This window comes from Amblyraja radiata, chromosome 1 (assembly GCF_010909765.2).
Source record: "Amblyraja radiata isolate CabotCenter1 chromosome 1, sAmbRad1.1.pri, whole genome shotgun sequence".
Classification (NCBI taxonomy): domain Eukaryota; kingdom Metazoa; phylum Chordata; class Chondrichthyes; order Rajiformes; family Rajidae; genus Amblyraja; species Amblyraja radiata.
The window spans coordinates 141,822,247-141,848,625 of record NC_045956.1 but is presented as its reverse complement, the minus strand read 5'-3'; the positions used below and the strand labels follow the sequence as shown (position 1 = coordinate 141,848,625).

Below are 26,379 nucleotides of genomic sequence, written 5' to 3'. Positions count from 1 at the left end.
GCCTGGTCCCCCAACGCAACCCGTTCCCCAACGTAAGATTCCACCAAGATTCCACCACTCACCTGTTCCCCCAACCCAACCCAACCCATTCCCCAATGCAATATTCCACTACTCACCCATAGCCCCCAACTGGGCAGGTCGGCTAATTTTTTAAGCAATATTCAACCACTCACCTATGGCCCCCAGGGGAGGCCTGGTCCGCCAACGCAACCCGTTCCCCAACGTAAGATTTGACCACTTACCCGTTCCCCCAACGCAACCCGTTCCCCCAATGCAATATTCCACCACTCACCCATAGACCCCAACTGTGCAGGTTGGCTCATTTTTTCACCCTCCCTCATTTTAAACTTCTTTAAAAATGCAGTTGCACTAACATTTTTTAAATTCTTTAATGTGATGTTGTTGCCACCGACAAGGCCATCTTTTGTTATCCAAATCTAATCATTAAACTTTGCTGTGGCTTTGCAATCACATATGTGCTAGGTTAGGCTGGCAGATTCTTCCCCTGAAGGACATTTGCTGTCAAGGACTCAGTGTTTTGGGATAGCAACATTGTAGATGGTAGGGCATTGTGACGTCATAGCTGGTAACTGCCTAACTGCCTCACTGCCAGTGCAGATTTGAAGAAATCCTTCTCAAAGTGGGATTTTGTAAAGCTAAAAATGTTAGTAACGTAAAATATAATCAATCTGAACAAAACTTGACACAAACCACCACAGGACAATTGTAAGGTGGTGCAAAAATGTTAGCACTATCATGCACCATTATGGCGTTGTTCAGGTATCACTTACGCGCACTCACAGGCATAGAAAGAAACAAACAAGATGAGAGCTTTAGTAATATACTGACCAAGTGGGTCCCGTCCCCTCAATGTGCGGTTGCAGGGGGAGGGGGAGGGGGGGGGGGGCAGTGGCCTTCGGCATCACACACACTAACCACCCCCCTCACACCCACACACTAACGCCCCTCTTGATATTATATTAATATTATTCATTCGCTCCTTTTACCCCATCCCCAGTCCTATCCACTCACGCATAATCACCAACAGGGCTCGAAATTAACGGTTGCCCGGGTGCCATTGACCACTCAAAGCGCTGCCGGGCAACCTAAACACCGAGTCATTTTGCCCGGCTTGGCAACCAGATACTGGTTTGTGCCGAAGATAGACACAAAAAACTGGAGTAACTCCGCGGGTCAGGCAGCATCTCAGGAGAAAAGGAACCCGACGTCGTGTCGGCAGTGACGGCTGTATTGCGTGAGAAAGATACTAGGTGCGGGGTGAGGAAGGGTCGCAGCGAATGACGTGCCCCGAACAGCGGCAGCAGGGGCGCCATCTCCTCCTCCCGCACCCCGCCCGCCCTGATAAGGGCCGCTGCTTGCAAACCCGCTAACTGCACTTTAAAAAAAACCCTCCCGCACGCCGAGACCGAGAGGAGGGAGGGAGATTGAGGCCTCGGCGTGCGGGAGGGTTTGTTTTGAAAGCGGTTATCGCCGTTTGCGGGTTTGTAAGCAGTGGCCGCTATCAGGGAGGCGGAGGAGATGGAGCCGCTGTCGCGGCGGCTGCTGCTGCTGTTCGGGACCCGTCATTCGCTCCAACACTTCTGAAGCAGCTGCACCATAGATCCTATAGCTATGTGATCTTTGAGCTGCACCGCTTGGCCCCGCACCTTGCTGTTGGCTGGCGGAGGAGGGAGGCGGTGGCGAGGAAATCCCAACGGCCAAGGCAGCGGGGCGATATTGTCCGAGGAGCGCTGACTCTCCTTCCTCCATACCTCGCCCCCCCTTCTCTCTCTCTCGTACGCCCCCTCCACCACCCCCCCCCTTATCCTGGGACCCCTCCTCTCCATCCCGCACTGATCCCCATTCCCGCCTCAATTCAGTCCTCACTGACACCCCCTGTGCTCCCCTCCCCATCTCCCCCCCCCCCCCCAATCTATTCATCCTGCGCTGATCACCCTATCCACCTCGCATTAATTCTCCTGCCATCCCCTCCATCCATCCTACACTGGTTCCCCAATTCACCCTGTACTTACCCCTTTCCCATCACTCAACACATCAAAAACACACAAACTCATCATTGATTTCAGACGTAAGGCACAACCCAAGACCCCCCCTACTCATCTCAGGCGAACCCATATCCACCACTGACTTATACAAATTTCTTGGCACTCACATAAGCAATAACCTCAAATGGAAAATCAATTCAAATCACATCTACAAAAAAGCCAACCAGAGACTCAAAAGCCAACCAGCTCAAGAAGTTTAGAGTAAGGAAACACCTCCTAATCAAATTCTACACAGCCATCATCCAAAGCATGCTCACTTCATCAATTACAGTCTGGTTCAGCAGTTTAGACACTCACTCCCGTAATAAATTACAACGCATAGTTAACAAAGCATCCAAAATCATCAGCACTCCCCTTCCATCAATAGAATCACTCCATCACAAACGGTCTGTGTCAAGGGTGAAGAAAATCATCTCTGATCCCTCCCACCCAGCTCACCACATCTTCCACCTGCTGCCATCAGGAAGGCGCTACAGCTCACTGTCCGCCAAGACATCTCGATTTAAAAACAGTTTTTACCCACACGCAATCCGAATTCTGAACACACTATGATAACAGCACATATCCTCCCCATGCATGTACTGTATATTGTATGATGTTGTGTTTTATGTTGTTTGACGGGAATCAGCCTACCTTGTAACATCCTGTACTGAACCTGAATTCCACCAGCTTGACTGTGTGGTCATTAAATAATCTAATCTAATCTAATCCATTCCTGCACTTCTCCTCCATCCATCCTGTACTGATCCCCCATCCATCCTGTACTAATCCACGCATTCATCCCGTACTGACCTACCCTCCATTTACCCTGCACCTTCCCCCATTCATCCTGTAGTGATCCTCCATTCATCCTGCACAGACCCTCCAATCCACACTGTACGGACCCCCCCCCACCCCATTCATCCTGCGCTGATCTCCCTCCCCCCCCCCCCATCCATCCCGTACTAAACACCCCCATTCAACACCACTGACACCCCCCGTGCTCTCCCCTCACAATTTTACTTACTCCAACCAACACGTACTAATTCACCTGCCTCAATCCATCCATTCTGCACCGACTGCCTTCTAACCCCCTAGCCATCTATTCACCCCGCACTGAATCACACACACCCCCCTCCCTGACCCTATTGTCCTGGAAATGTCTTCAGAGCAAACATTGACTATGTTTGATAACGGAATGCAATCAAATGTGTTTTAATTCCCAATGTTAATATTTGTTTTACTCGGAGTGGAGGCGCGGCCCTGGCTGCAGCGGCTCACCGGCAGTCCCGTTTGTTTGTGTTTTTTGTGTTGTTTATTTTGTTTTGGTTAGTCTAGTTTTTGGTTCTTAGTTTGTGTTTTGGGGGGGTGGGGGGTTGAAACGGGGTTTGCAGTCTCTCCCTGCGGGGGAATGCGACTTTTATGTCGTATTCCCCTTCTCTGCCTCCGTCTGTGCTGAGGCCTAATGGAGCTGATGACCTCGAGGCACCGGAGGCAGAGCCCGTCAGGACTCGCCCTGAGCTCGCTCCCGTGAGGGTGGCCCGGCTCAGGGCTGGAACAGTGCTCCCGTAAGAGGTTGTGGCGCTCTCGTGAGGGCGGCCAGCCCAAGGGTGGAACGAGGCTCCCGTCGGAGTGGCCGAGCTCGGGGAGGTGCGGCGCTCGCAGCCCGAGGGAGGTTCGGCGCCCATGTCGGGGCGGCCCGGCCCGAGGGAGAAGCGACGCCCAAGTCGGGGCGGCCCGGCCGGAGGGAGAAGCGACGCCCAAGTCGGGGCAGCCCGGCCAGAGGGAGAAGCGACGCCCAAGTCGGGGCAGCCCGGCCGGGGGGAGAAGCGACGCCCAAGTCAGGGCGGCCCGGCCCGGGGAAGAAGCGACGCCCATGTCTGGGCGGCCCGGCCCGGGGGAGGTTCGGCACCCATGTCGGGGGCGGCCCAGCCCGAGGCTGAAGATGGCACGGTACTCACGTGAGGGTGGCTGGGACGGTGTTCTGGCGGTGGTGGCCTGAGTCCGGGGTTTGGCCGCGGGCCAGCGGCTGCGTCTGCAGGACTGGTGGGCGGCAGCTTCGACCCCGGGCCGCGGTGTTTGAGCCGCGGGACTGATTTATAACATCGCCCGGTGGGTATCGCCTCAGCGCAGAGGGAGAAGAGGAGTGAAGAGACTGCAGACCTAAGACTTTTGCCTCCATCACAGTGAGGAGATGCAGAGAGGGAGGGAGGGGGGGCAGAGAGGGAGGGAGGGGGGGGCAGAGAGGGAGGGAGGGGGGGCAGAGAGGGAGGGAGGGGGGGCAGAGAGGGAGGGAGGGGGGGCAGAGAGGGAGGGAGGGGGGCAGAGAGGGAGGGAGGGGGGGCAGAGAGGGGAGGGGGGGCAGAGAGGGGAGGGGGGGCAGAGAGGGGGGGGGGGGCAGAGAGGGGAGGGGGGCAGAGAGGGGAGGGGGGGCAGAGAGGGGAGGGGGGGCAGAGAGGGGAGGGGGGCAGAGAGGGGAGGGGGGGAAGAGAGGGGAGGGGGGGGCAGAGAGGGGAGGGGGGGGCAGAGAGGGGAGGGGGGGGCAGAGAGGGGAGGGGGGGGCAGAGAGGGGAGGGGGGGGCAGAGAGGGGAGGGGGGGCAAGAGAGGGTAGGGGGCAGAGAGGGGAGGGGGCAGAGAGGGGAGGGGGCAGAGAGGGGAGGGGGCAGAGAGGGGAGGGGGCAGAGAGGGGAGGGGGCAGAGAGGGGAGGGGGCAGAGAGGGAGGGGGCAGCAGAGGGGGAGGGGGGGGCAGAGAGGGAGGGGGGCAGAGAGGGGAGGGGGCAAGAGAGGGGAGGGGGGGGCAGAGAGGGGAGGGGGGGCAGAAGAGGGGAGGGGGGGCAGAGAGGGGAGGGGGGCAGAGAGGGGAGGGGGGCAGAGAGGGGAGGGGGGGCAGAGATAGGGGAGGGGGGGCAGAGAGGGGAGGGGGGGCAGAGAGGGGAGGGGGGGCAGAGAGGGGAGGGGGGCGAGAGGGGAGGGGGGCCAGAGAGGGGAGGGGGGGCAGAGAGGGGCAGGGGGGGCAGAGAGGGGAGGGGGGGAGCAGAGAGGGGAGGGGGGGGGCAGAGAGGGGAGGGGGGGGCAGAGAGGGGAGGGGGGGGCAGAGAGGGGAGGGGAGCAGAGAGGGGAGGGGGGCAGAGAGGGGAGGGGGGGCAGAGAGGGTAGGGGGGGCAGACGAGGGAGGCAGAGAGGGGAGGGGGTGGCAGAGAGGGGAGGGGGGGCAGGAGAGGGGAGGGGGGGCAGAGAGGGGAGGGGGGGGGAGAGAGGGGAGAGGGGAGGGGGGGGGGCAGAGAGGGGAGGGGGGGGCAGAGAGGGGAGGGGGGGAAGAAGAGGGGAGGGGGGGGAAGAGAGGGGAGGGGGGGGCAGAGAGGGAGGGGGGGGAGAGGGGGGGGGGAGAGAGGGGAGGGGGGGGCAGAGAGGGGGGGGGGGGGGCAGAGAGGGGGGGGGGGGGGAGAGAGGGGAGGGGGGGGGCAGAGAGGGAAGGGGGGGGAGAGAGGGAAGGGGGGGGGGAGGGAGGGGGGGGGAGAGAGGGGAGGGGGGGGCGGAGAGGGGAGGGGGGGGAAGAGGGGGGAGGGGGGGGGAGAGGGGAGAGGGGGGCAGAGAGGGGAGGGGGGGCAGAGAGGGGGGGGGGGGGCAGAGAGAGGGGGGGGGGGGGCAGAGAGAGGGAGGGGGGGGGAGAGGGGGAGGGGGGGGCAGAGAGGAGGAGGGGGGGGGGGGCAGAGAGGGGAGGGGGGGGCAGAGAGGGGGGGGGGGGCAGAGAGGGGAGGGGGGGCAGAGAGGGTAGGGGGCAGAGAGGGTAGGGGGCAGAGAGGGGAGGGGGCAGAGAGGGGAGGGGGCAGAGAGGGGAGGGGCCAGAGAGGGGAGGGGGCAGAGAGGGGAGGGGGCAGAGAGGGGAGGGGGCAGAGAGGGAGGGGGGAAGAGAGGGGAGGGGGGGGCAGAGAGGGGAGGGGGGGCAGAGAGGGGAGGGGGGGCAGAGAGGGGAGGGGGGCAGAGAGGGGAGGGGGGGGCAGAGAGGGGAGGGGGGGGCAGGAGGGGGGGGGGGCCCAGAGCAGAGGGGGGGGGGGGGGCAGAGGGGGGGGGGGGGGCAGAGAGGGAGGGGGGGGGCAGAGAGGGGAGGGGGGCAGAGCAGAGAGGGGGGGGGGGGCAGAGAGGGGAGGGGGGGGCCAGAGAGGGGAGGGGGGGGCAGAGAGGGGAGGGGGGGCAGAGAGGGGAGGGGGGGGCAGAGAGGGGAGGGGGGGGCAGAGAGGGGAGGGGGGGCAGAAGAGAGGGGAGGGGAGGCAGGAGGGGAGGGGGGGCAGAGAGGGGAGGGGGGGCAGAGAGGGGAGGGGGGGGCAGAGAGGGGAGGGGGGGGGCAGAGAGGGGAGGGGGGGGGCAGAGAGGGAGGGGTGGGGGCCGAGAGAGGGGAGGGGGGGGGCAGGAGAGGGGAGGGGGGCAAGAGAGGGGAGGGGGGGGGGCAGCAGAGAGGGAGGGTGTCAGGGGGCGGCGAGAGGGAGGGAGGGGGGGCAGAGAGGGAGGGAGGGGGGGCAGAGAGGGAGGGAGGGGGGGCAGAGAGGGAGGGAGGGGGGGGCAGAGCAGGGAGGGAGAGGGGGGGGCAGAGGAGGAGGAGGGGGGGCAGAGAGGGGAGGGGGGGGCAGAGAGGGAGGGGGGGCAGCAGCAGGAGAGGGGAGGGGGGCAGAGAGGGGAGGGGGGCAGAGAGGGGAGGGGGGGCAGAGAGGGGAGGGGGGGCAGAGCAGAAGAGGGGAGGGGGGGCAGAGAGGGGAGGGGGGCAGAGAGGGGAGGGGGGGCAGAGAGGGGAGGGGGGCAGAGAGGGGAGGGGGGCGCAGAGAGGGGAGGGGGGGCAGAGATGGCGGGGGGGCAGAGAGGGGAGGGGGGGCAGAGAGGGGAGGGGGGGGCAGAGAGGGGAGGGGGGGGCAGAGAGGGGAGGGGGGGCAGAGAGGGGAGGGGGGGGCAGAGAGGGGAGGGGGGGCAGAGAGGGGAGGGGGGGCAGAGAGGGGAGGGGGGGCAGAGAGGGGGGGGGGGGGCAGAGAGAGGAGGAGGGGGGGGGGCAGAGAGGGGAGGGGGGGGGCAGAGAGGGGAGGGGGAGGGGGGCAGAGCAGAGAGGGGAGGGGGGGGAGAGAGGGGAGGGGGGGGCAGAGAGGGGGGGGGGGCAGAGAGGGGAGGGGGGGGGGGCAGAGAGAGGGGAGGGGGGGGCAGAGAGGGGAGGGGAGCAGAGAGGGGAGGGGGGCAGAGAGGGGGGGGGGGGCAGAGAGGGGGGGGGGGGGCAGAGAGAGGGGGGGGGGGGCAGAGAGGGGGGGGGGGGGGCAGAGAGGGGGGGGGGGGGGGCAGAGAGGGGAGGGGGGGGGCAGAGAGGGGAGGGGGGGGGCAGAGAGGGGAGGGGGGGGCAGAGAGAGGGGGGGGGGGCAGAGAGGGGAGGGGGGGCAGAGAGGGGAGGGGGGGGGCAGAGAGGGGAGGGGGGGGGGAGAGAGGGGGGGGGGGGGGCAGAGAGGGGAGGGGGGGGGGAGAGAGGGGAGGGGGGGGCAGAGAGAGAGGGGAGGGGGGGGCAGAGAGGGGAGGGGGGGGGGGCAGAGAGGGGAGGGGGGGGCAGAGAGGGGAGGGGGGGGCAGAGAGGGTAGGGGGGGCAGAGAGGGGAGGGGGCAGAGAGGGTAGGGGGCAGAGAGGGGAGGGGGCAGAGAGAGAGGGGAGGGGGCAGAGAGGGGAGGGGGCAGAGAGGGGAGGGGGCAGAGAGGGGAGGGGGGGGCAGAGAGGGGAGGGGGGGGGGCAGAGAGGGGAGGGGGGGCAGAGAGGGGAGGGGGGGCAGCAGAGGGGAGGGGGGAGAGAGGGGGAGGGGGGGGGGGAGAGAGAGGGGAGGGGGGGCAGAGAGGGGGGGGGGGAGAGCAGAGAGGGGGGGGGGGCAGAGAGGGGAGGGGGGGGGCAGAGAGGGAGGGGGGGGCAGAGAGGGGAGGGGGGGGCAGAGAGGGGAGGGGGGGGCAGAGAGGGGAGGGGGGGGCAGAGAGGGGGAGAGGGGGGGGCAGAGAGGGGAGGGGGGGGGGCAGAGAGGGAGAGAGGGCAGGGGGGAGGGGGGGGGCAGAGAGGGGAGGGGGGGGGCGAGAGAGGGGAGGGGGAGGGCAGAGAGGGGAGGGGAGGGCAGAGAGGGGAGGGGGGGAGAGAGGGGAGGGGGGGCAGAGAGAGGGGAGGGGGGGGCAGAGAGGGAGGGGGGGCAGAGAGGGAAGGGGGGGAGAGAGGGAAGGGGGGGGGGAGAGGGGAGGGGGAGAGAGGGGGAGGGGGGGGGGAGAGGGGGGGAGGGGGGAGGGGGGGGAGAGAGGGGAGGGGGGGGGGGCAGAGAGAGAGGGGAGGGGGGGGGCAGAGAGGGAGGGGGGGGCAGAGAGGGAGGGAGGGGGGGCAGAGAGGGAGGGAGGGGGGGGCAGAGAGGGAGGGAGGGGGGGGAGAGGGGAGGAGGGGGGGGCAGAGGGGGGAGGGGGGGGCAGAGAGGGAGGGGGGGGGGGGCAGAGAGGGGAGGGGGGGGGCCAGAGAGGGAGGGGGGGGAAGAGAGGGGGGGGGTGGGGCAGAGAGGGAGGGGGGGGGCAGAGAGGGAGGGGGGGCAGAGAGGGGAGGGGGGGGCAGAGAGGGGAGGGGGGGCAGAGAGGGCAGAGAGGGGAGGGGGGGCAGAGAGGGCAGAGAGGGGGGGGGGCAGAGAGGGGAGGGGGGGCAGAGAGGGGAGGGGGGGCAGAGAGGGGAGGGGGGCAGAGAGGGGAGGGGGGGCAGAGAGGGGAGGGGGGGCAGAGAGGGGAGGGGGGGCAGAGAGGGGAGGGGGGGCAGAGAGGGGAGGGGGGGGGGAGAGAGGGAGGGGGGGGCAGAGAGGGGAGGGGGCGGCAGAGAGGGGAGGGGGGGCAGAGAGGGGAGGGGGGGGCAGAGCGAGGGGAGGGGGGGGGCAGAGAGGGGCAGGGGGGGCAGAGAGGGGAGGGGGGGGCAGAGAGGGGAGGGGGGGGCAGAGAGGGAGGGGGGGGCAGCGAGGGGAGGGGGGGGGCAGAGAGGGGAGGGGGGGGCAGAGAGGGGAGGGGGGGGCAGAGAGGGGAGGGGGGGGCAGAGAGGGGAGGGGGGGGCAGAGAGGGGAGGGGGGGGCAGAGAGGGGAGGGGGGGCCGAGGGGGAGGGGGGGCAGAGAGGGGAGGGGGGGCAGAGAGGGTAGGGGGCAGAGAGGGTAGGGGGCAGAGAGGGTAGGGGGCAGAGAGGGTAGGGGGCAGAGAGGGTAGGGGGCAGAGAGGGTAGGGGGCAGAGAGGGTAGGGGGCAGAGAGAGGGTAGGGGGCAGAGAGGGGAGGGGGCAGAGAGGGGAGGGGGCAGAGAGGGGAGGGGGCAGAGAGGGGAGGGGGCAGAGAGGGGAGGGGGCAGAGAGGGGAGGGGGCCAGAGAGGGGAGGGGGCAGAGAGGGGAGGGGGCAGAGAGGGGAGGGGGCAGAGAGGGGAGGGGGCAGAGAGGGGAGGGGGCAGAGAGGGGAGGGGGCAGAGAGGGGAGGGGGCAGAGAGGGGAGGGGGCAGAGAGGATGGATAGATAGATATTGTTGTACTAATTTGATTTGCCCAGCCTAAATGTAGATGAAGGCCCTTATTACCTCAGATCATGAACCTCTAAACTCCTTTATATTGTCCTTCATCACAACAAATGCAATTCCCATCAATATTTTCTGTCTCCTGCTGTTGTTTAGCACCACCCAAACTGATGTAATTCTATATCATTAACTGCCATGCCTTTCTAAATACTGTACTGCAAGTCATCTCTTATTAAAAGGGTGTCATCCCACATCCTTTTCTTTTATGCCTGTACTTCCAAGTGCCCTGGAGTATTGAGTTCCCAGCTTCAGTCACCACACAGCCACAATTGTGCAATAGATTCATTTCTGACTATTTGTGCTGTTAAATCATCCACCATGTTGCAAATACAACATGCACTTAGACGCGTTTGCTTTCAATGAAAGGGTCGACTGGGCTTGTATTCGCTGGAATCTAGAAAGATGACAGGGATCTTATAGAAACATATAACAACTCAAAGGATTGGGCAGGGTAGATGCAGAAAAATGTTTCCGAAGTTGGGGGAGTCCAGAACCAGGGGTCACAGTTTAAGAATAAAGGGTAGGCTATTTAGGACTGAGATGAGGAAAAACTTTTTCACCCAGACAGTTGTGAAACTGTGGAATTCTCTGCCACAGAAGGCGGAGGCCAATTCACTGGATGTTTTCAAGAGAGAGTTAGATTTAGCTCTTAGGGCTGAGGGAATCAAGGGATATGGGGAAAAAGTCAGAACAGGGTACTGATTTTGGATGATCAGCCATGATCATATTAAACAGCAGTGCTGGCTCGAAGGGCCTACTCCTGCACCTATTTTCTATGTTTCTATCTTTCCATGTTGGCCTTTTAATGTTTTTATTTATATTCTAACCAAATTATTCTGCTTAAATATTTTAACTGTTTATCTATTTCGTTCATTATATTTGCATGTTCCTCTTCAAGCTTTGTTTTGATCCCTCCTAACTCTCCTCTTTGGCTGCCATCCCCTTTATCCCCGACTCACCAACCAACTCCACTATGACAATACTTCATGACGAAAGTCATCTTCCAACCTGGTAACAGGCAGGCAATTTACCAACTTGAAGCGCCACCTCTGACCACATCTACCTCCTAACTGTAATGTATATAATGTAATTAGCATATGTTATGTCTTGTGCGAGGGGACGCATGCGCTAGAGGAGACTCAAGGTGGCGTCCTGCAATAAAGTAGCTTGTGAGTTTACTCCTGTATCTGAGAGTTCTTTTAAGTCAGTTCCAAGTACCCAAAATACACTACAATTGGCGACGAGGATGGGATAGAGTTTGTGAACTCACCCACAGGACTGTTTTGCAACACGCAGTATTGTTTAACAGTTTAAACTGTAGATACAGAGTTGTGTCGCAGTTGTTTGCAAGCGGACAAGAGAGGCCTGCAGATCCCTCTATGCCGGGGGCTGCATTTAAAACATCAGCTGTACAAGTCGGCGAGTTTTGTCAGGCTATCTCTATGTTGTGTCTACATGGCAAGATGTCGTCCTTCGGATTGTTACTCATTTTAGACTGAGTTTTCCTTTGTCAAATTCCTCAAGCTGAATAGTCTTTGTATAAGTTTTAGGTGAATTGTTACACCAAAACACACAACAACAGCACGAAGAGGATAAAAGAACAGAAAAGGAAAGAAGAAGGACTGTCAGAAAAAAAAAGTGGCGTTTGGAAACAAAGTGGAACGGCACCAAGCCAAAAGATTTGGCGCCAAATGGTTTTGAATTGGCGCCAAAGAAAAGAAAGGTCGGAACAGGAAGCAAGGAAAACAAGTGGGGCAGTAAGTAAGTGTCACCGAAGAAAGCAGCCGAAAGCTGGAAGCCTAACCAGCAGGACAGCGATGGTGTCAACATACCTGGAACATTTTCCAGGGCTGTGTAACCAAGGCAAAGGGGCAGAAGAGGCCCTGTAGCCGCCACCGACTTCGGACGTTTTCCAGGCCCAGGAGTCGCCAACGACGTCGAGTGAGGGCCTAGTACCGGGTACGTCATGGACAGGTCCAGTGAAGCCACCGACGAAACGGAGTCAGCCCGGCTGGGAGAAAAGTCAACCCGGTCGAGGGAGAAAGCCGGCCGCGTGAGAAGCGGACTGGTCGTGAGAGAAAGCCCGGTCGCAAGAGACGGCCGTGAGCAGAGAAAGCCCAGTCGGGAGCAGAGTCAGCCCGACCGTGAGCAGAAAAGAGGGTCCGGCCGCGCAAGAGAAGCGGACTGGCCGAGGGGAAAAGCCCGGACGTGAGAGGAAGTCCAGCCCCGAGCAAAGAGTGGGTCCGCACGAGAGAAGCAGGACAGCACTAAGCACTTCAGCCCGGTCGGGAGTAGAGTCAGCCTGGTCGTGAGGGCTGTGGAGACAGCGGGCAGGCAAGTCAGCAGAGCAGCGGGAGTCGACTTGGCAGCGAGCCAGCGGCAGCAAAAGTAACGGTGAAGCCCGGAGGAGCCAGCAAAAGCTGCAAAAGTGGAGGTCTGGCAAGGCCAGCAGCAAAAATACCGGTGGGGACAGCTCGAGAGGTCACCGGAGTCGATAGGCCAACAAGCTGGACCAGTGAAATCCTTCAAAGTAAAAGCGGGGACTGTTGAATGTAATGCATTGTTCACTATTCCTTCACAGTAAAAGCAGGACTGTTTGGATGTAATGCATTGGTCACTGTTATTAATAGTAAATCTGTGTGCATAGCATGAATATGGTTAAAATGTTCTAAATGTCTATTAATAATAATAATAATAATACATTTTATCTATGGGCGCCTTACAAGAGTCTCAAGGACACTTTACAAAAATTTAGCAGGTAGAGGAAAAACATGTAAGCGGAATGAAATAAATAGTAGACATGACTAGTACACAAATTAAAGACAGAATTCAATTCAAAACACAATATGAGGCAATTCAAGCACAGATGAAAAGGGAGGGGGAAGTGGGGCTAAGGATAGGCAGAGGTGAAGAGATGGGTCTTGAGGCGGGACTGGAAGATGGTGAGGGACATGGAATTGTGGATCAGTTGGGGGAGGGAGTTCCAGAGCCTGGGAGCTGCCCTGGAGAAGGCTCTGTCCCCAAAACTGCGGAGGTTGAACTTGTGGATGGAAAGGAGACCGGCTGATGTGGATCTGAGGGACCGTGAGGGTTGGTAGGGGGAGAGGAGGTCAGTGAGATATGGGGGGGGGGGGGGCAGATGGTGGAGGGCTTTGTAGGTGAGGACCAGGATTTTGTAGGTGGGAGATGGGAAGCCAGTGTAGTTGTTTGAGGACTGGAGTGATGTGATGCCAGGATTTGGTGTGGGTGATGAGTCGGGCGGCTGCGTTCTGGACCAGTTGGAGTCGGTTGATGTAGGTGGAGCTGATGCCAAGGAGAAGTGAGTTGCAATAGTCCAGTCGGGAGGAGATGAAGGCATGGGTGAGTCTTTCAGCAGCGGGAGGTGTGAGAGAGGGTCTGATTTTGGCGATGTTGCGGAGGTGAAAGAAGGAGGTTTTGATGACATGGCGGATGTGAGGCTCAAGGGAGAGGGTGGAATCAAAGATTACGCCAAGGTTGCGGGCCTGGGGAGATGGGGAGACAGTGGTGCCGTCGATGGTGAGAGTGGGGTTATTGATTTTGCTGAGTGTGGATTTGGAGCCTATGAGGAGGAATTCTGTTTTATCGCTGTTGAGTTTGAGGAAGTTATGTTGCATCCAGGTTTTTATAGCTGACAAACAGGAGTTGATATGGGAGAGGGGGGGGGGGGTTGTGGGGGGATAGATCTGGGTGTCATCGGCGTAACAGTGGAAGTCGAGGTTGAAGGGGCGGAGTATCTGACCAAGGGGGAGGATGTAGATGATGAAGAGGAGGGGGCCGAGTACGGAGCCTTGGGGAACGCCTTGAGTGACTGTGGCTGTAGCAGAGGTGTGTTTATGGAGAGAGATGAAGTGGGATCTGTTGGAAAGGTAGGAACAGAGCCAGCTGAGTGCAGAACCTTCAATGCCAATGCTATTAACATGAAATGTTGGTTAATAGTATAAATCTATTATTATAAGAATTAGTAATAGTCAGTGGGCTGGATCACTTCTTAGTGTGTAGAAGGATTAAGTCTAGTGCCAATTCACTGGATGTTTTCAAGAGAGAGTTAGATTTAGCTCTTAGGGCTGAGGGAATCAAGGGATATGGGGAAAAAGTCAGAACAGGGTACTGATTTTGGATGATCAGCCATGATCATATTAAACAGCAGTGCTGGCTCGAAGGGCCTACTCCTGCACCTATTTTCTATGTTTCTATCTTTCCATGTTGGCCTTTTAATGTTTTTATTTATATTCTAACCAAATTATTCTGCTTAAATATTTTAACTGTTTATCTATTTCGTTCATTATATTTGCATGTTCCTCTTCAAGCTTTGTTTTGATCCCTCCTAACTCTCCTCTTTGGCTGCCATCCCCTTTATCCCCGACTCACCAACCAACTCCACTATGACAATACTTCATGACGAAAGTCATCTTCCAACCTGGTAACAGGCAGGCAATTTACCAACTTGAAGCGCCACCTCTGACCACATCTACCTCCTAACTGTAATGTATATAATGTAATTAGCATATGTTATGTCTTGTGCGAGGGGACGCATGCGCTAGAGGAGACTCAAGGTGGCGTCCTGCAATAAAGTAGCTTGTGAGTTTACTCCTGTATCTGAGAGTTCTTTTAAGTCAGTTCCAAGTACCCAAAATACACTACAATTGGCGACGAGGATGGGATAGAGTTTGTGAACTCACCCACAGGACTGTTTTGCAACACGCAGTATTGTTTAACAGTTTAAACTGTAGATACAGAGTTGTGTCGCAGTTGTTTGCAAGCGGACAAGAGAGGCCTGCAGATCCCTCTATGCCGGGGGCTGCATTTAAAACATCAGCTGTACAAGTCGGCGAGTTTTGTCAGGCTATCTCTATGTTGTGTCTACATGGCAAGATGTCGTCCTTCGGATTGTTACTCATTTTAGACTGAGTTTTCCTTTGTCAAATTCCTCAAGCTGAATAGTCTTTGTATAAGTTTTAGGTGAATTGTTACACCAAAACACACAACAACAGCACGAAGAGGATAAAAGAACAGAAAAGGAAAGAAGAAGGACTGTCAGAAAAAAAAAAGTGGCGTTTGGAAACAAAGTGGAACGGCACCAAGCCAAAAGATTTGGCGCCAAATGGTTTTGAATTGGCGCCAAAGAAAAGAAAGGTCGGAACAGGAAGCAAGGAAAACAAGTGGGGCAGTAAGTAAGTGTCACCGAAGAAAGCAGCCGAAAGCTGGAAGCCTAACCAGCAGGACAGCGATGGTGTCAACATACCTGGAACATTTTCCAGGGCTGTGTAACCAAGGCAAAGGGGCAGAAGAGGCCCTGTAGCCGCCACCGACTTCGGACGTTTTCCAGGCCCAGGAGTCGCCAACGACGTCGAGTGAGGGCCTAGTACCGGGTACGTCATGGACAGGTCCAGTGAAGCCACCGACGAAACGGAGTCAGCCCGGCTGGGAGAAAAGTCAACCCGGTCGAGGGAGAAAGCCGGCCGCGTGAGAAGCGGACTGGTCGTGAGAGAAAGCCCGGTCGCAAGAGACGGCCGTGAGCAGAGAAAGCCCAGTCGGGAGCAGAGTCAGCCCGACCGTGAGCAGAAAAGAGGGTCCGGCCGCGCAAGAGAAGCGGACTGGCCGAGGGGAAAAGCCCGGACGTGAGAGGAAGTCCAGCCCCGAGCAAAGAGTGGGTCCGCACGAGAGAAGCAGGACAGCACTAAGCACTTCAGCCCGGTCGGGAGTAGAGTCAGCCTGGTCGTGAGGGCTGTGGAGACAGCGGGCAGGCAAGTCAGCAGAGCAGCGGGAGTCGACTTGGCAGCGAGCCAGCGGCAGCAAAAGTAACGGTGAAGCCCGGAGGAGCCAGCAAAAGCTGCAAAAGTGGAGGTCTGGCAAGGCCAGCAGCAAAAATACCGGTGGGGACAGCTCGAGAGGTCACCGGAGTCGATAGGCCAACAAGCTGGACCAGTGAAATCCTTCAAAGTAAAAGCGGGACTGTTGAATGTAATGCATTGTTCACTATTCCTTCACAGTAAAAGCAGGACTGTTTGGATGTAATGCATTGGTCACTGTTATTAATAGTAAATCTGTGTGCATAGCATGAATATGGTTAAAATGTTCTAAATGTCTATTAATAATAATAATAATAATACATTTTATCTATGGGCGCCTTACAAGAGTCTCAAGGACACTTTACAAAAATTTAGCAGGTAGAGGAAAAACATGTAAGCGGAATGAAATAAATAGTAGACATGACTAGTACACAAATTAAAGACAGAATTCAATTCAAAACACAATATGAGGCAATTCAAGCACAGATGAAAAGGGAGGGGGAAGTGGGGCTAAGGATAGGCAGAGGTGAAGAGATGGGTCTTGAGGCGGGACTGGAAGATGGTGAGGGACATGGAATTGCGGATCAGTTGGGGGAGGGAGTTCCAGAGCCTGGGAGCTGCCCTGGAGAAGGCTCTGTCCCCAAAACTGCGGAGGTTGAACTTGTGGATGGAGAGGAGACCGGCTGATGTGGATCTGAGGGACCGTGAGGGTTGGTAGGGGGAGAGGAGGTCAGTGAGATATGGGGGGGGGGGCAGATGGTGGAGGGCTTTGTAGGTGAGGACCAGGATTTTGTAGGTGGGAGATGGGAAGCCAGTGTAGTTGTTTGAGGACTGGAGTGATGTGATGCCAGGATTTGGTGTGGGTGATGAGTCGGGCGGCTGCGTTCTGGACCAGTTGGAGTCGGTTGATGTAGGTGGAGCTGATGCCAAGGAGAAGTGAGTTGCAATAGTCCAGTCGGGAGGAGATGAAGGCATGGGTGAGTCTTTCAGCAGCGGGAGGTGTGAGAGAGGGTCTGATTTTGGCGATGTTGCGGAGGTGAAAGAAGGAGGTTTTGATGACATGGCGGATGTGAGGCTCAAGGGAGAGGGTGGAATCAAAGATTACGCCAAGGTTGCGGGCCTGGGGAGATGGGGAGACAGTGGTGCCGTCGATGGTGAGAGTGGGGTTATTGATTTTGCTGAGTGTGGATTTGGAGCCTATGAGGAGGAATTCTGTTTTATCGCTGTTGAGTTTGAGGAAGTTATGTTGCATCCAGGTTTTTATAGCTGACAAACAGGAGTTGATATGGGAGAGGGGGGGGGGGGGTTGTGGGGGGATAGATCTGGGTGTCATCGGCGTAACAGTGGAAGTCGAGGTTGAAGTGGCGGAGTATCTGACCAAGGGGGAGGATGTAGATGATGAAGAGGAGGGGGCCGAGTACGGAGCCTTGGGGAACGCCTTGAGTGACTGTGGCTGTAGCAGAGGTGTGTTTATGGAGAGAGATGAAGTGGGATCTGTTGGAAAGGTAGGAACAGAGCCAGCTGAGTGCAGAACCTTCAATGCCAATGCTATTAACATGAAATGTTGGTTAATAGTATAAATCTATTATTATAAGAATTAGTAATAGTCAGTGGGCTGGATCACTTCTTAGTGTGTAGAAGGATTAAGTCTAGTGCCAATTCACTGGATGTTTTCAAGAGAGAGTTAGATTTAGCTCTTAGGGCTGAGGGAATCAAGGGATATGGGGAAAAAGTCAGAACAGGGTACTGATTTTGGATGATCAGCCATGATCATATTAAACAGCAGTGCTGGCTCGAAGGGCCTACTCCTGCACCTATTTTCTATGTTTCTATCTTTCCATGTTGGCCTTTTAATGTTTTTATTTATATTCTAACCAAATTATTCTGCTTAAATATTTTAACTGTTTATCTATTTCGTTCATTATATTTGCATGTTCCTCTTCAAGCTTTGTTTTGATCCCTCCTAACTCTCCTCTTTGGCTGCCATCCCCTTTATCCCCGACTCACCAACCAACTCCACTATGACAATACTTCATGACGAAAGTCATCTTCCAACCTGGTAACAGGCAGGCAATTTACCAACTTGAAGCGCCACCTCTGACCACATCTACCTCCTAACTGTAATGTATATAATGTAATTAGCATATGTTATGTCTTGTGCGAGGGGACGCATGCGCTAGAGGAGACTCAAGGTGGCGTCCTGCAATAAAGTAGCTTGTGAGTTTACTCCTGTATCTGAGAGTTCTTTTAAGTCAGTTCCAAGTACCCAAAATACACTACAATTGGCGACGAGGATGGGATAGAGTTTGTGAACTCACCCACAGGACTGTTTTGCAACACGCAGTATTGTTTAACAGTTTAAACTGTAGATACAGAGTTGTGTCGCAGTTGTTTGCAAGCGGACAAGAGAGGCCTGCAGATCCCTCTATGCCGGGGGCTGCATTTAAAACATCAGCTGTACAAGTCGGCGAGTTTTGTCAGGCTATCTCTATGTTGTGTCTACATGGCAAGATGTCGTCCTTCGGATTGTTACTCATTTTAGACTGAGTTTTCCTTTGTCAAATTCCTCAAGCTGAATAGTCTTTGTATAAGTTTTAGGTGAATTGTTACACCAAAACACACAACAACAGCACGAAGAGGATAAAAGAACAGAAAAGGAAAGAAGAAGGACTGTCAGAAAAAAAAAAGTGGCGTTTGGAAACAAAGTGGAACGGCACCAAGCCAAAGATTTGGCGCCAAATGGTTTTGAATTGGCGCCAAAGAAAAGAAAGGTCGGAACAGGAAGCAAGGAAAACAAGTGGGGCAGTAAGTAAGTGTCACCGAAGAAAGCAGCCGAAAGCTGGAAGCCTAACCAGCAGGACAGCGATGGTGTCAACATACCTGGAACATTTTCCAGGGCTGTGTAACCAAGGCAAAGGGGCAGAAGAGGCCCTGTAGCCGCCACCGACTTCGGACGTTTTCCAGGCCCAGGAGTCGCCAACGACGTCGAGTGAGGGCCTAGTACCGGGTACGTCATGGACAGGTCCAGTGAAGCCACCGACGAAACGGAGTCAGCCCGGCTGGGAGAAAAGTCAACCCGGTCGAGGGAGAAAGCCGGCCGCGTGAGAAGCGGACTGGTCGTGAGAGAAAGCCCGGTCGCAAGAGACGGCCGTGAGCAGAGAAAGCCCAGTCGGGAGCAGAGTCAGCCCGACCGTGAGCAGAAAAGAGGGTCCGGCCGCGCAAGAGAAGCGGACTGGCCGAGGGGAAAAGCCCGGACGTGAGAGGAAGTCCAGCCCCGAGCAAAGAGTGGGTCCGCACGAGAGAAGCAGGACAGCACTAAGCACTTCAGCCCGGTCGGGAGTAGAGTCAGCCTGGTCGTGAGGGCTGTGGAGACAGCGGGCAGGCAAGTCAGCAGAGCAGCGGGAGTCGACTTGGCAGCGAGCCAGCGGCAGCAAAAGTAACGGTGAAGCCCGGAGGAGCCAGCAAAAGCTGCAAAAGTGGAGGTCTGGCAAGGCCAGCAGCAAAAATACCGGTGGGGACAGCTCGAGAGGTCACCGGAGTCGATAGGCCAACAAGCTGGACCAGTGAAATCCTTCAAAGTAAAAGCGGGACTGTTGAATGTAATGCATTGTTCACTATTCCTTCACAGTAAAAGCAGGACTGTTTGGATGTAATGCATTGGTCACTGTTATTAATAGTAAATCTGTGTGCATAGCATGAATATGGTTAAAATGTTCTAAATGTCTATTAATAATAATAATAATAATACATTTTATCTATGGGCGCCTTACAAGAGTCTCAAGGACACTTTACAAAAATTTAGCAGGTAGAGGAAAAACATGTAAGCGGAATGAAATAAATAGTAGACATGACTAGTACACAAATTAAAGACAGAATTCAATTCAAAACACAATATGAGGCAATTCAAGCACAGATGAAAAGGGAGGGGGAAGTGGGGCTAAGGATAGGCAGAGGTGAAGAGATGGGTCTTGAGGCGGGACTGGAAGATGGTGAGGGACATGGAATTGCGGATCAGTTGGGGGAGGGAGTTCCAGAGCCTGGGAGCTGCCCTGGAGAAGGCTCTGTCCCCAAAACTGCGGAGGTTGAACTTGTGGATGGAGAGGAGACCGGCTGATGTGGATCTGAGGGACCGTGAGGGTTGGTAGGGGGAGAGGGGGTCAGTGAGATATGGGGGGGGGGGGCAGATGGTGGAGGGCTTTGTAGGTGAGGACCAGGATTTTGTAGGGGGGAGATGGGAAGCCAGTGTAGTTGTTTGAGGACTGGAGTGATGTGATGCCAGGATTTGGTGTGGGTGATGAGTCGGGCGGCTGCGTTCTGGACCAGTTGGAGTCGGTTGATGTAGGTGGAGCTGATGCCAAGGAGAAGTGAGTTGCAATAGTCCAGTCGGGAGGAGATGAAGGCATGGGTGAGTCTTTCAGCAGCGGGAGGTGTGAGAGAGGGTCTGATTTTGGCGATGTTGCGGAGGTGAAAGAAGGAGGTTTTGATGACATGGCGGATGTGAGGCTCAAGGGAGAGGGTGGAATCAAAGATTACGCCAAGGTTGCGGGCCTGGGGAGATGGGGAGACAGTGGTGCCGTCGATGGTGAGAGTGGGGTTATTGATTTTGCTGAGTGTGGATTTGGAGCCTATGAGGAGGAATTCTGTTTTATCGCTGTTGAGTTTGAGGAAGTTATGTTGCATCCAGGTTTTTATAGCTGACAAACAGGAGTTGATATGGGAGAGGGGGGGGGGGGTTGTGGGGGGATAGATCTGGGTGTCATCGGCGTAACAGTGGAAGTCGAGGTTGAAGTGGCGGAGTATCTGACCAAGGGGGAGGATGTAGATGATGAAGAGGAGGGGGCCGAGTACGGAGCCTTGGGGAACGCCTTGAGTGACTGTGGCTGTAGCAGAGGTGTGTTTATGGAGAGAGATGAAGTGGGATCTGTTGGAAAGGTAGGAACAGAGCCAGCTGAGTGCAGAACCTTCAATGCCAATGCTATTAACATGAAATGTTGGTTAATAGTATAAATCTATTATTATAAGAATTAGTAATAGTCAGTGGGCTGGATCACTTCTTAGTGTGTAGAAGGATTAAGTCTAGTGCAGAATACACAGTGGGAGAACAGAAGATAGTGCACCTGAATAGCAACAGGTAGCATGGCTTTTTAAATTGTAGGAAACGTGCCCCAGTTAGATTATGGGTGTAATTTTGAGAAATGGACCGAAGTCTTGGAGGCTTGTTTCATTTCCAATGATATCGCTGCAGAGGAGAAGAAGAGCATGGTTTATATAAGGCTTAGGAAGAGAGGGTTATCAGACCTTACGTATGTTACTGCTGCCAGCAAAGCCCACAGATAAAATGTATGAGGAGTGTAAGGAGGCTTTAATGGCTTATTTCTTGCTAAAACCTCCAAGGGTATCCAGAGGCAAGGAGCCTGAACTAAAGAGGGCAGAGAGTCTCTCAAAGGACCAAGGTCAAGTGCAAAAGGACAAAGGTCAAGTGCAAAAGGACAAAGGTCAAGTGCAAAAGGACAAAGGTCAAGTGCAAAAGGACAAAGGTCAAGTGCAAAAGGACAACGGTCAGTGGCAAAAGGACAAAAGTCAAGTGCAAAAGGACAAAGGTCAAGTGCAAAAGGACACAAGTCAAGTGCAAAGGGACACAAGTCAAGTGCTAAGGGACACATGTCAAGTGCTAAGGAACAATGGGCAAATGCAAAGTGGCAGAAGTCAAAGGCAAAGAGAAATTGCCATCCAAAGGGCAACCCTAGCTATTCAAGCTGCATTCAGGGGTATGAAGGTACAGAGAGAAATCCGGAACAAACAGAAGGCAGCAACGGTAATACAAGCAGCATTTAGAAGGCACAGAGTATACCGTCAATACAAGGCAATGAGATTGGCAGCTATAATAGTACAAACCCATTATAGGGCACACCTTCAAATGGAAAGTGATCGCAAAACTTACATGAAGGTACGCAGAAGCGTTGTACTGCTTCAGGCAGCCTACCGTGGAATGCTTGTTCGAAGGCAACTGCGGGGCATGCATAAATCTGTCCAGGTCATACAGACTTATTATCAGATGTATAAACAGCGTCAGTATTTTAAGAAACTACGCTGGTCTGCCATTGCTGTACAGCAACGATACAGAGCATGTCAGATAAGAGATGTCCAAGTGAGACAGTATAAGAGTTTGAGAGAAGCAGTGGTGTGTATTCAGGCCTTGTACCGCGGGATCAAAGCCAGAGTATTGGTAGAGAAAACCAAGGCAGCACGCTGTATTAAGTCATTCATAAGAATGTGCATTACAAGAAAGCATTTCTTGATGCAAAAGGCGGCTGTAGTCACTCTGCAAGCTGCATACCGTGGTTACCGATTAAGGGTACGGTACAGAATTATGCGACAAGCAGTCATTTCGATCCAGAGATGGTACAAAGCATGCAAAATAGGGCATTCCCAGTTTGTGCAATATCAGTCAATGAGGGATGCAACTATTACCATTCAGACTGCCTACAAGAATATGGTGGTTAGGCAGTGGGTTAAGCAAAAGAGAGCTACTGTAAAAGTGCAGTCAGTACTCCGTATGAGTTGGTATAGGAAAGACCTAAGGAGACAAATAGATGCACAACAGAAAAGGCTGAAACGATACAAAAGGCTTAAACGATATAGGAAAGACTTCCTCACACCGATTTATACAGCAGTTGTAGTGCAGTATCACTACCGTGCTTATGTAGTAAGAGAAATATACAGAGCGCAAATCAAGGCCACTGCTGTATTGCAAGGACAGTATAGATCCTACTTCTTGATGAATAACCAGAAAGGTGATTTAAGAAGACAAATAGACGAACAGCAGAAAAGGCTTAAACGTTGCTAAGAACGGTTAAATAAATGTGTGACGATGAGCAAAAAGCTGTTAACAGAAAAGTCTAAAGAAGAGAGGCTTGTCGGTCGAGACAAAAGTATGCAGGACCGATTGCGATTAGGACACTTCAGTATAGTCCAGCATGGAGCTTCCTTCACTGAGCAATGGACAAATGTTTATGCATTGCAGAATGTCATTATACAACAAGAGCAGATAAATACGTAGCGCCAAGAAATTGAGCGACAGAGAGCGACTGAAAAACGAAAACCTGCAGTCATGTGTCAGATCCCACCTACAAATAAGGAACAGAAACAGAGGAAATGTTAACTTTAACAGAATATCAAGAACAGGAAGAAATCTGCAAATTAGATTAGGATATTTAAAAAGGGAAGAGGCAGAGATACAGGTAGAGCTAGAGTGATTAGAAAGATGAGTGGAATGAACCATTATAAGTGCTAAGTTTAGATACAGTTTACAGTTATGAGGATGTAAAGGGGGAGCAGTGTAATGTATATACTGTAAATTGTGTAACCTGCCTCCAAGTTAAAGGGGGAGCAGTGTAATGTATATAATGTAATTAGCATATGTTATGTCTTGTGCGAGGGGACGCATGCGCTAGAGGAGACTCAAGGTGGCGTCCTGCAATAAAGTAGCTTGTGAGTTTACTCCTGTATCTGAGAGTTCTTTTAAGTCAGTTCCAAGTACCCAAAATACACTACACTAACTATCAAATCTCATAGAACTACTGCACTCTTGTTGCTCTTCTTCTCCTCATGTGCAGCCATCCCACTCAGTGCCACATTCACATCTCTGTACATTACCCTCACTGGAATCCAAAACAGGGAAGGAAATAAAAAAAACTGTTAGTGAGCAAAAGTGACACAATGGATACTTGCTATGCTCCCCTCTGTCTGCACAATTGGCTGTCATAAGTCTTCCTCCATAAACGAGCTATCCCAAAGTTGTCAAGCTCATTGATGCTTCACCATGAGACAAACTTGCTGCTCACGTGTCAAAACCCAACATTCAAGTTGCTGCAAATGGAGACATTTCCTGCACGTGGTTGTCAAGTTCACTGGAAGTATCCATGATTTCTCACATGGCACAGAATGCACAATCTTCTCAGCAATGCTGCATTTTCTCACCTTTAGAGACTTTTTAAGCAGAAACTGAAAATATTTTCCAAATCAGCAACATGCCTTCTACGGATGTTGATTTTGAACTGTGGTACGATATTTTCAATCCAATGCCAGTATCACATTGCTCGTTACTATGACTGCACATACTCAAGACCAGCAAGCTCGAGGAATCCACATTCATACCCTCAAGTGCCAGCAGCCAATTTTCCCGACATAAATTAATGAGCCACTGATAGCAACAGGCTCGCCAAATACCACTCTCCTCCCTTCTCCGTGGATTGTCACCTTGTCGTGGTGGAGAAGCTTGTGTGGTCCTGAGATCCTGAGAGTGATGCTGTCTGGAGCTATGTCCCTAGTAAGGCCACCCATGGCGGTAAGGTCTAGGGGGAGGTCCCTGACAAAGAGCAATCCAACCAAGACCTCAACGGTGGAACAGACGGAGGATGATGGCTGACTTTAGTGTTGCGTCACAACGGCTGGGAAGGCAGATGAAGGCTGCAGCAGAAAAGGGTTCCCGCTCATCTTGGACTCCATGCCACTGGATCCTGACCGAGATCTGTCAAGGACCGTGGGGTGGCTGGCTGTGCACCACATTAAACAAAGTCACACACAGGCGTCCTACCCTATGGAGTATTTCGAGTGACCGCCAATGATGACCACTCTCCTCCACACCACAAATATCACTCTCCTCCACACCACAAGTTTGCTTGTTTATCATCTGAACTGAAATCTGAAGTGAATGTTGAAGTAAATTAACTCGATTTAACTAATAAACTTATAAAAAACATTGTCTTACTCAAAGTACACACCTGAGGACCGTGCACGCGGAACTTATTCTCAAATCAGTCACTTATTTTAAACTGTACCAACAGACTATAAATATCTATCACACTTAGATTCAATTCAAAACATATCTGCAATGTTTTTTATTTTAATACATCATTTTCCCCCACAATATAATATTTATAATTGCATTTTGGCTTCACTATATTTTGTGAAAGATCTTAAAAACTAACAAGCACATGATGTAATGTTGAAATATTCATTGAAATACCTTACGGCAGCACGAGGCAGTCCATAATTATATCCTGAATTGTGCAAAATCATGTGTGTGTTTTGGATCTCATTCTTGCTACCATCCTTTGCTCCTCCCTCAGGAAGCGATTGTGTTTCCTTTAGATCTGATCTGGCAGATAGTTGGTCAACAGGTGAAGGAGTTTTCAATAATCTAGAAGCTGTACACTGACACTGATTTGCAGCGGATGATAACTTTGGATTACTGCTGGAGCTAGGAGCCCCACTGATACCAGTCGAGGAATCAAAATCCAAATGTCGTCGAGGACCAGGCTTAACATTCTCCACACAAAAGTTAAGAGAGCCTGCTTGAGTGTGTTCCATATTTGCAATATGATCACGCTCATCTTCCTGTACAGCTTTAATGATTTGAATGAGCTGGAACAAACGTTTTTGATCCTGCAGGTTGTGAATCCCGAGCAGAGAATAATCATTTATGGTTAGTTTAGCCAGCTCCTGAGACTTCAAAAAACCCATTGCAGTAAAATTAGTGTAATACTGTTCCAGTCTTGCTTCACACAGGCATTCGTAGAGACATGAAGACATCATCACAAATTTACAGTACTGCTGGATAAATAGAAAATAGAGCAATGAACATCATCTTCATTCACTTGTTACAAACAATTAAAATATTCAAAAAACAGTAAAGAGTGAAATAGTAATTAATTTTAATCTCAGGGAGGATTCTTTGGGATAGGATTTACTCACTTTTAGAAGCGTACTAGACTAAGTTAGATCCGTTGGTTCCCAGTCACACGGGAGGCCTGGTCCCCCAACACGACCCATTCCCCAACGGGGGGGGGGAGCATCCTGCAGCGGGGGAGGGGGATGGCTCCAGGAGGGGGCTGTCGAGGGGTAAAGAGTCCTACAGCTGGGGGAGGGGGACAGCTTCAGGCGGGGGCTGTCGGGGAGAGGGGGGGGGGGGAAAGCGTCCTGCATCTGGGGACGGGACGGCTTCAGGCGGGGGCCGGTGGGGGGAGCGTACTGCAGCGGGGGAGGGGGACGGTTTCAGGGGGGGGGCCAGGGGTGAGCGTTCTATGGCCGAGCGAGGGGGCTGTCGGGGTCCGGTGGGGGTGGGAGCGTCCTACAGCCGGGGGAGGGGGACGGCTTCAGGCGAGGGCTGTCGGAGGTCAGTGGGGGGGGTGGGGGAGAAAGAGCGGCCTGCAGCCAGACACGGGGGTGCGGCTACAGGGGGGCTGTCGGGGGCCGGTGGAGTGCCCTGCCATCACTCCATCCCCCTCAACCCCCCCCCCCCCCCATCCACTCTTCGTGGCTCTCTGGCGGCGCAGCCATTCCCGCTCATTGGGTTCCCATTGTGACGTAGAACACACAGGCATTACTGCATAGGCGCAGCTGACGGGCACGGCAAGAGGAAAAGTGATTTATTAAAGATTAGTATGTGAATAACTCTTAAAATATAACAAACATTTAAACGTTAAAGACGAGATTGATTCAGTCCATTCTTTTTTGTTGCGTTCTGCAGCAGGGGGAGGTGGATGGCTTCAGGCGGGGGCTGTCGGGAACCAGTGGGGGAGGGGGGGGAACCGCTGCCGTGACCTACCGCTGCCGTGACCTACCGCTGCCGTGGCGGGAGGTGTGTGTGGCGGGGGGGTGTGTGTGTGGCGGGGGTGGTGGTGCGGGGAGGGGAGGTGGTGGGAGTGTGTGGGGAGGGGGGGGGGTGGGGGGAGGGGGGGGAGTGGTGGGGAGGGGGGCATGGAGTGTGTGGGGAGGGGGGCATGGAGTGTGTGGGGTAAGGGGAGTGTGTGGGGGAGGGGGAGTGTGTGGGGAGGGGGGGGTGTGTGTGGGGGGAGGGGAGTGTGTGGGGGGAAGGGGAGGGTGGGGGGGAGGGGGGGGTGTGGGGGGGAGGGGGGGGGGGGGGGGGGAGGGGGTGTGGGGGGGAGGG

General features: G+C 54.7%; 1 protein-coding gene across 2 annotated transcripts in view; it reads right to left on the bottom strand.

The window, feature by feature from the left end:
- kif24 (kinesin family member 24) overlaps positions 1-26,379 on the bottom strand; it is a 94,802-nt gene that overhangs the window by 58,806 nt on the left and 9,617 nt on the right. Inside the window, exon 2 of one of the 2 annotated variants that reach the window (XM_033031925.1) lies at positions 24,457-25,043. In XM_033031925.1, coding sequence (XP_032887816.1) covers positions 24,457-25,025 — 569 coding nt within the window. In that variant the 5' untranslated portion in view covers positions 25,026-25,043. The remainder of the gene's footprint in view (positions 1-24,456; positions 25,044-26,379) is intronic. The other variant, XM_033031936.1, reaches the window with a different exon arrangement.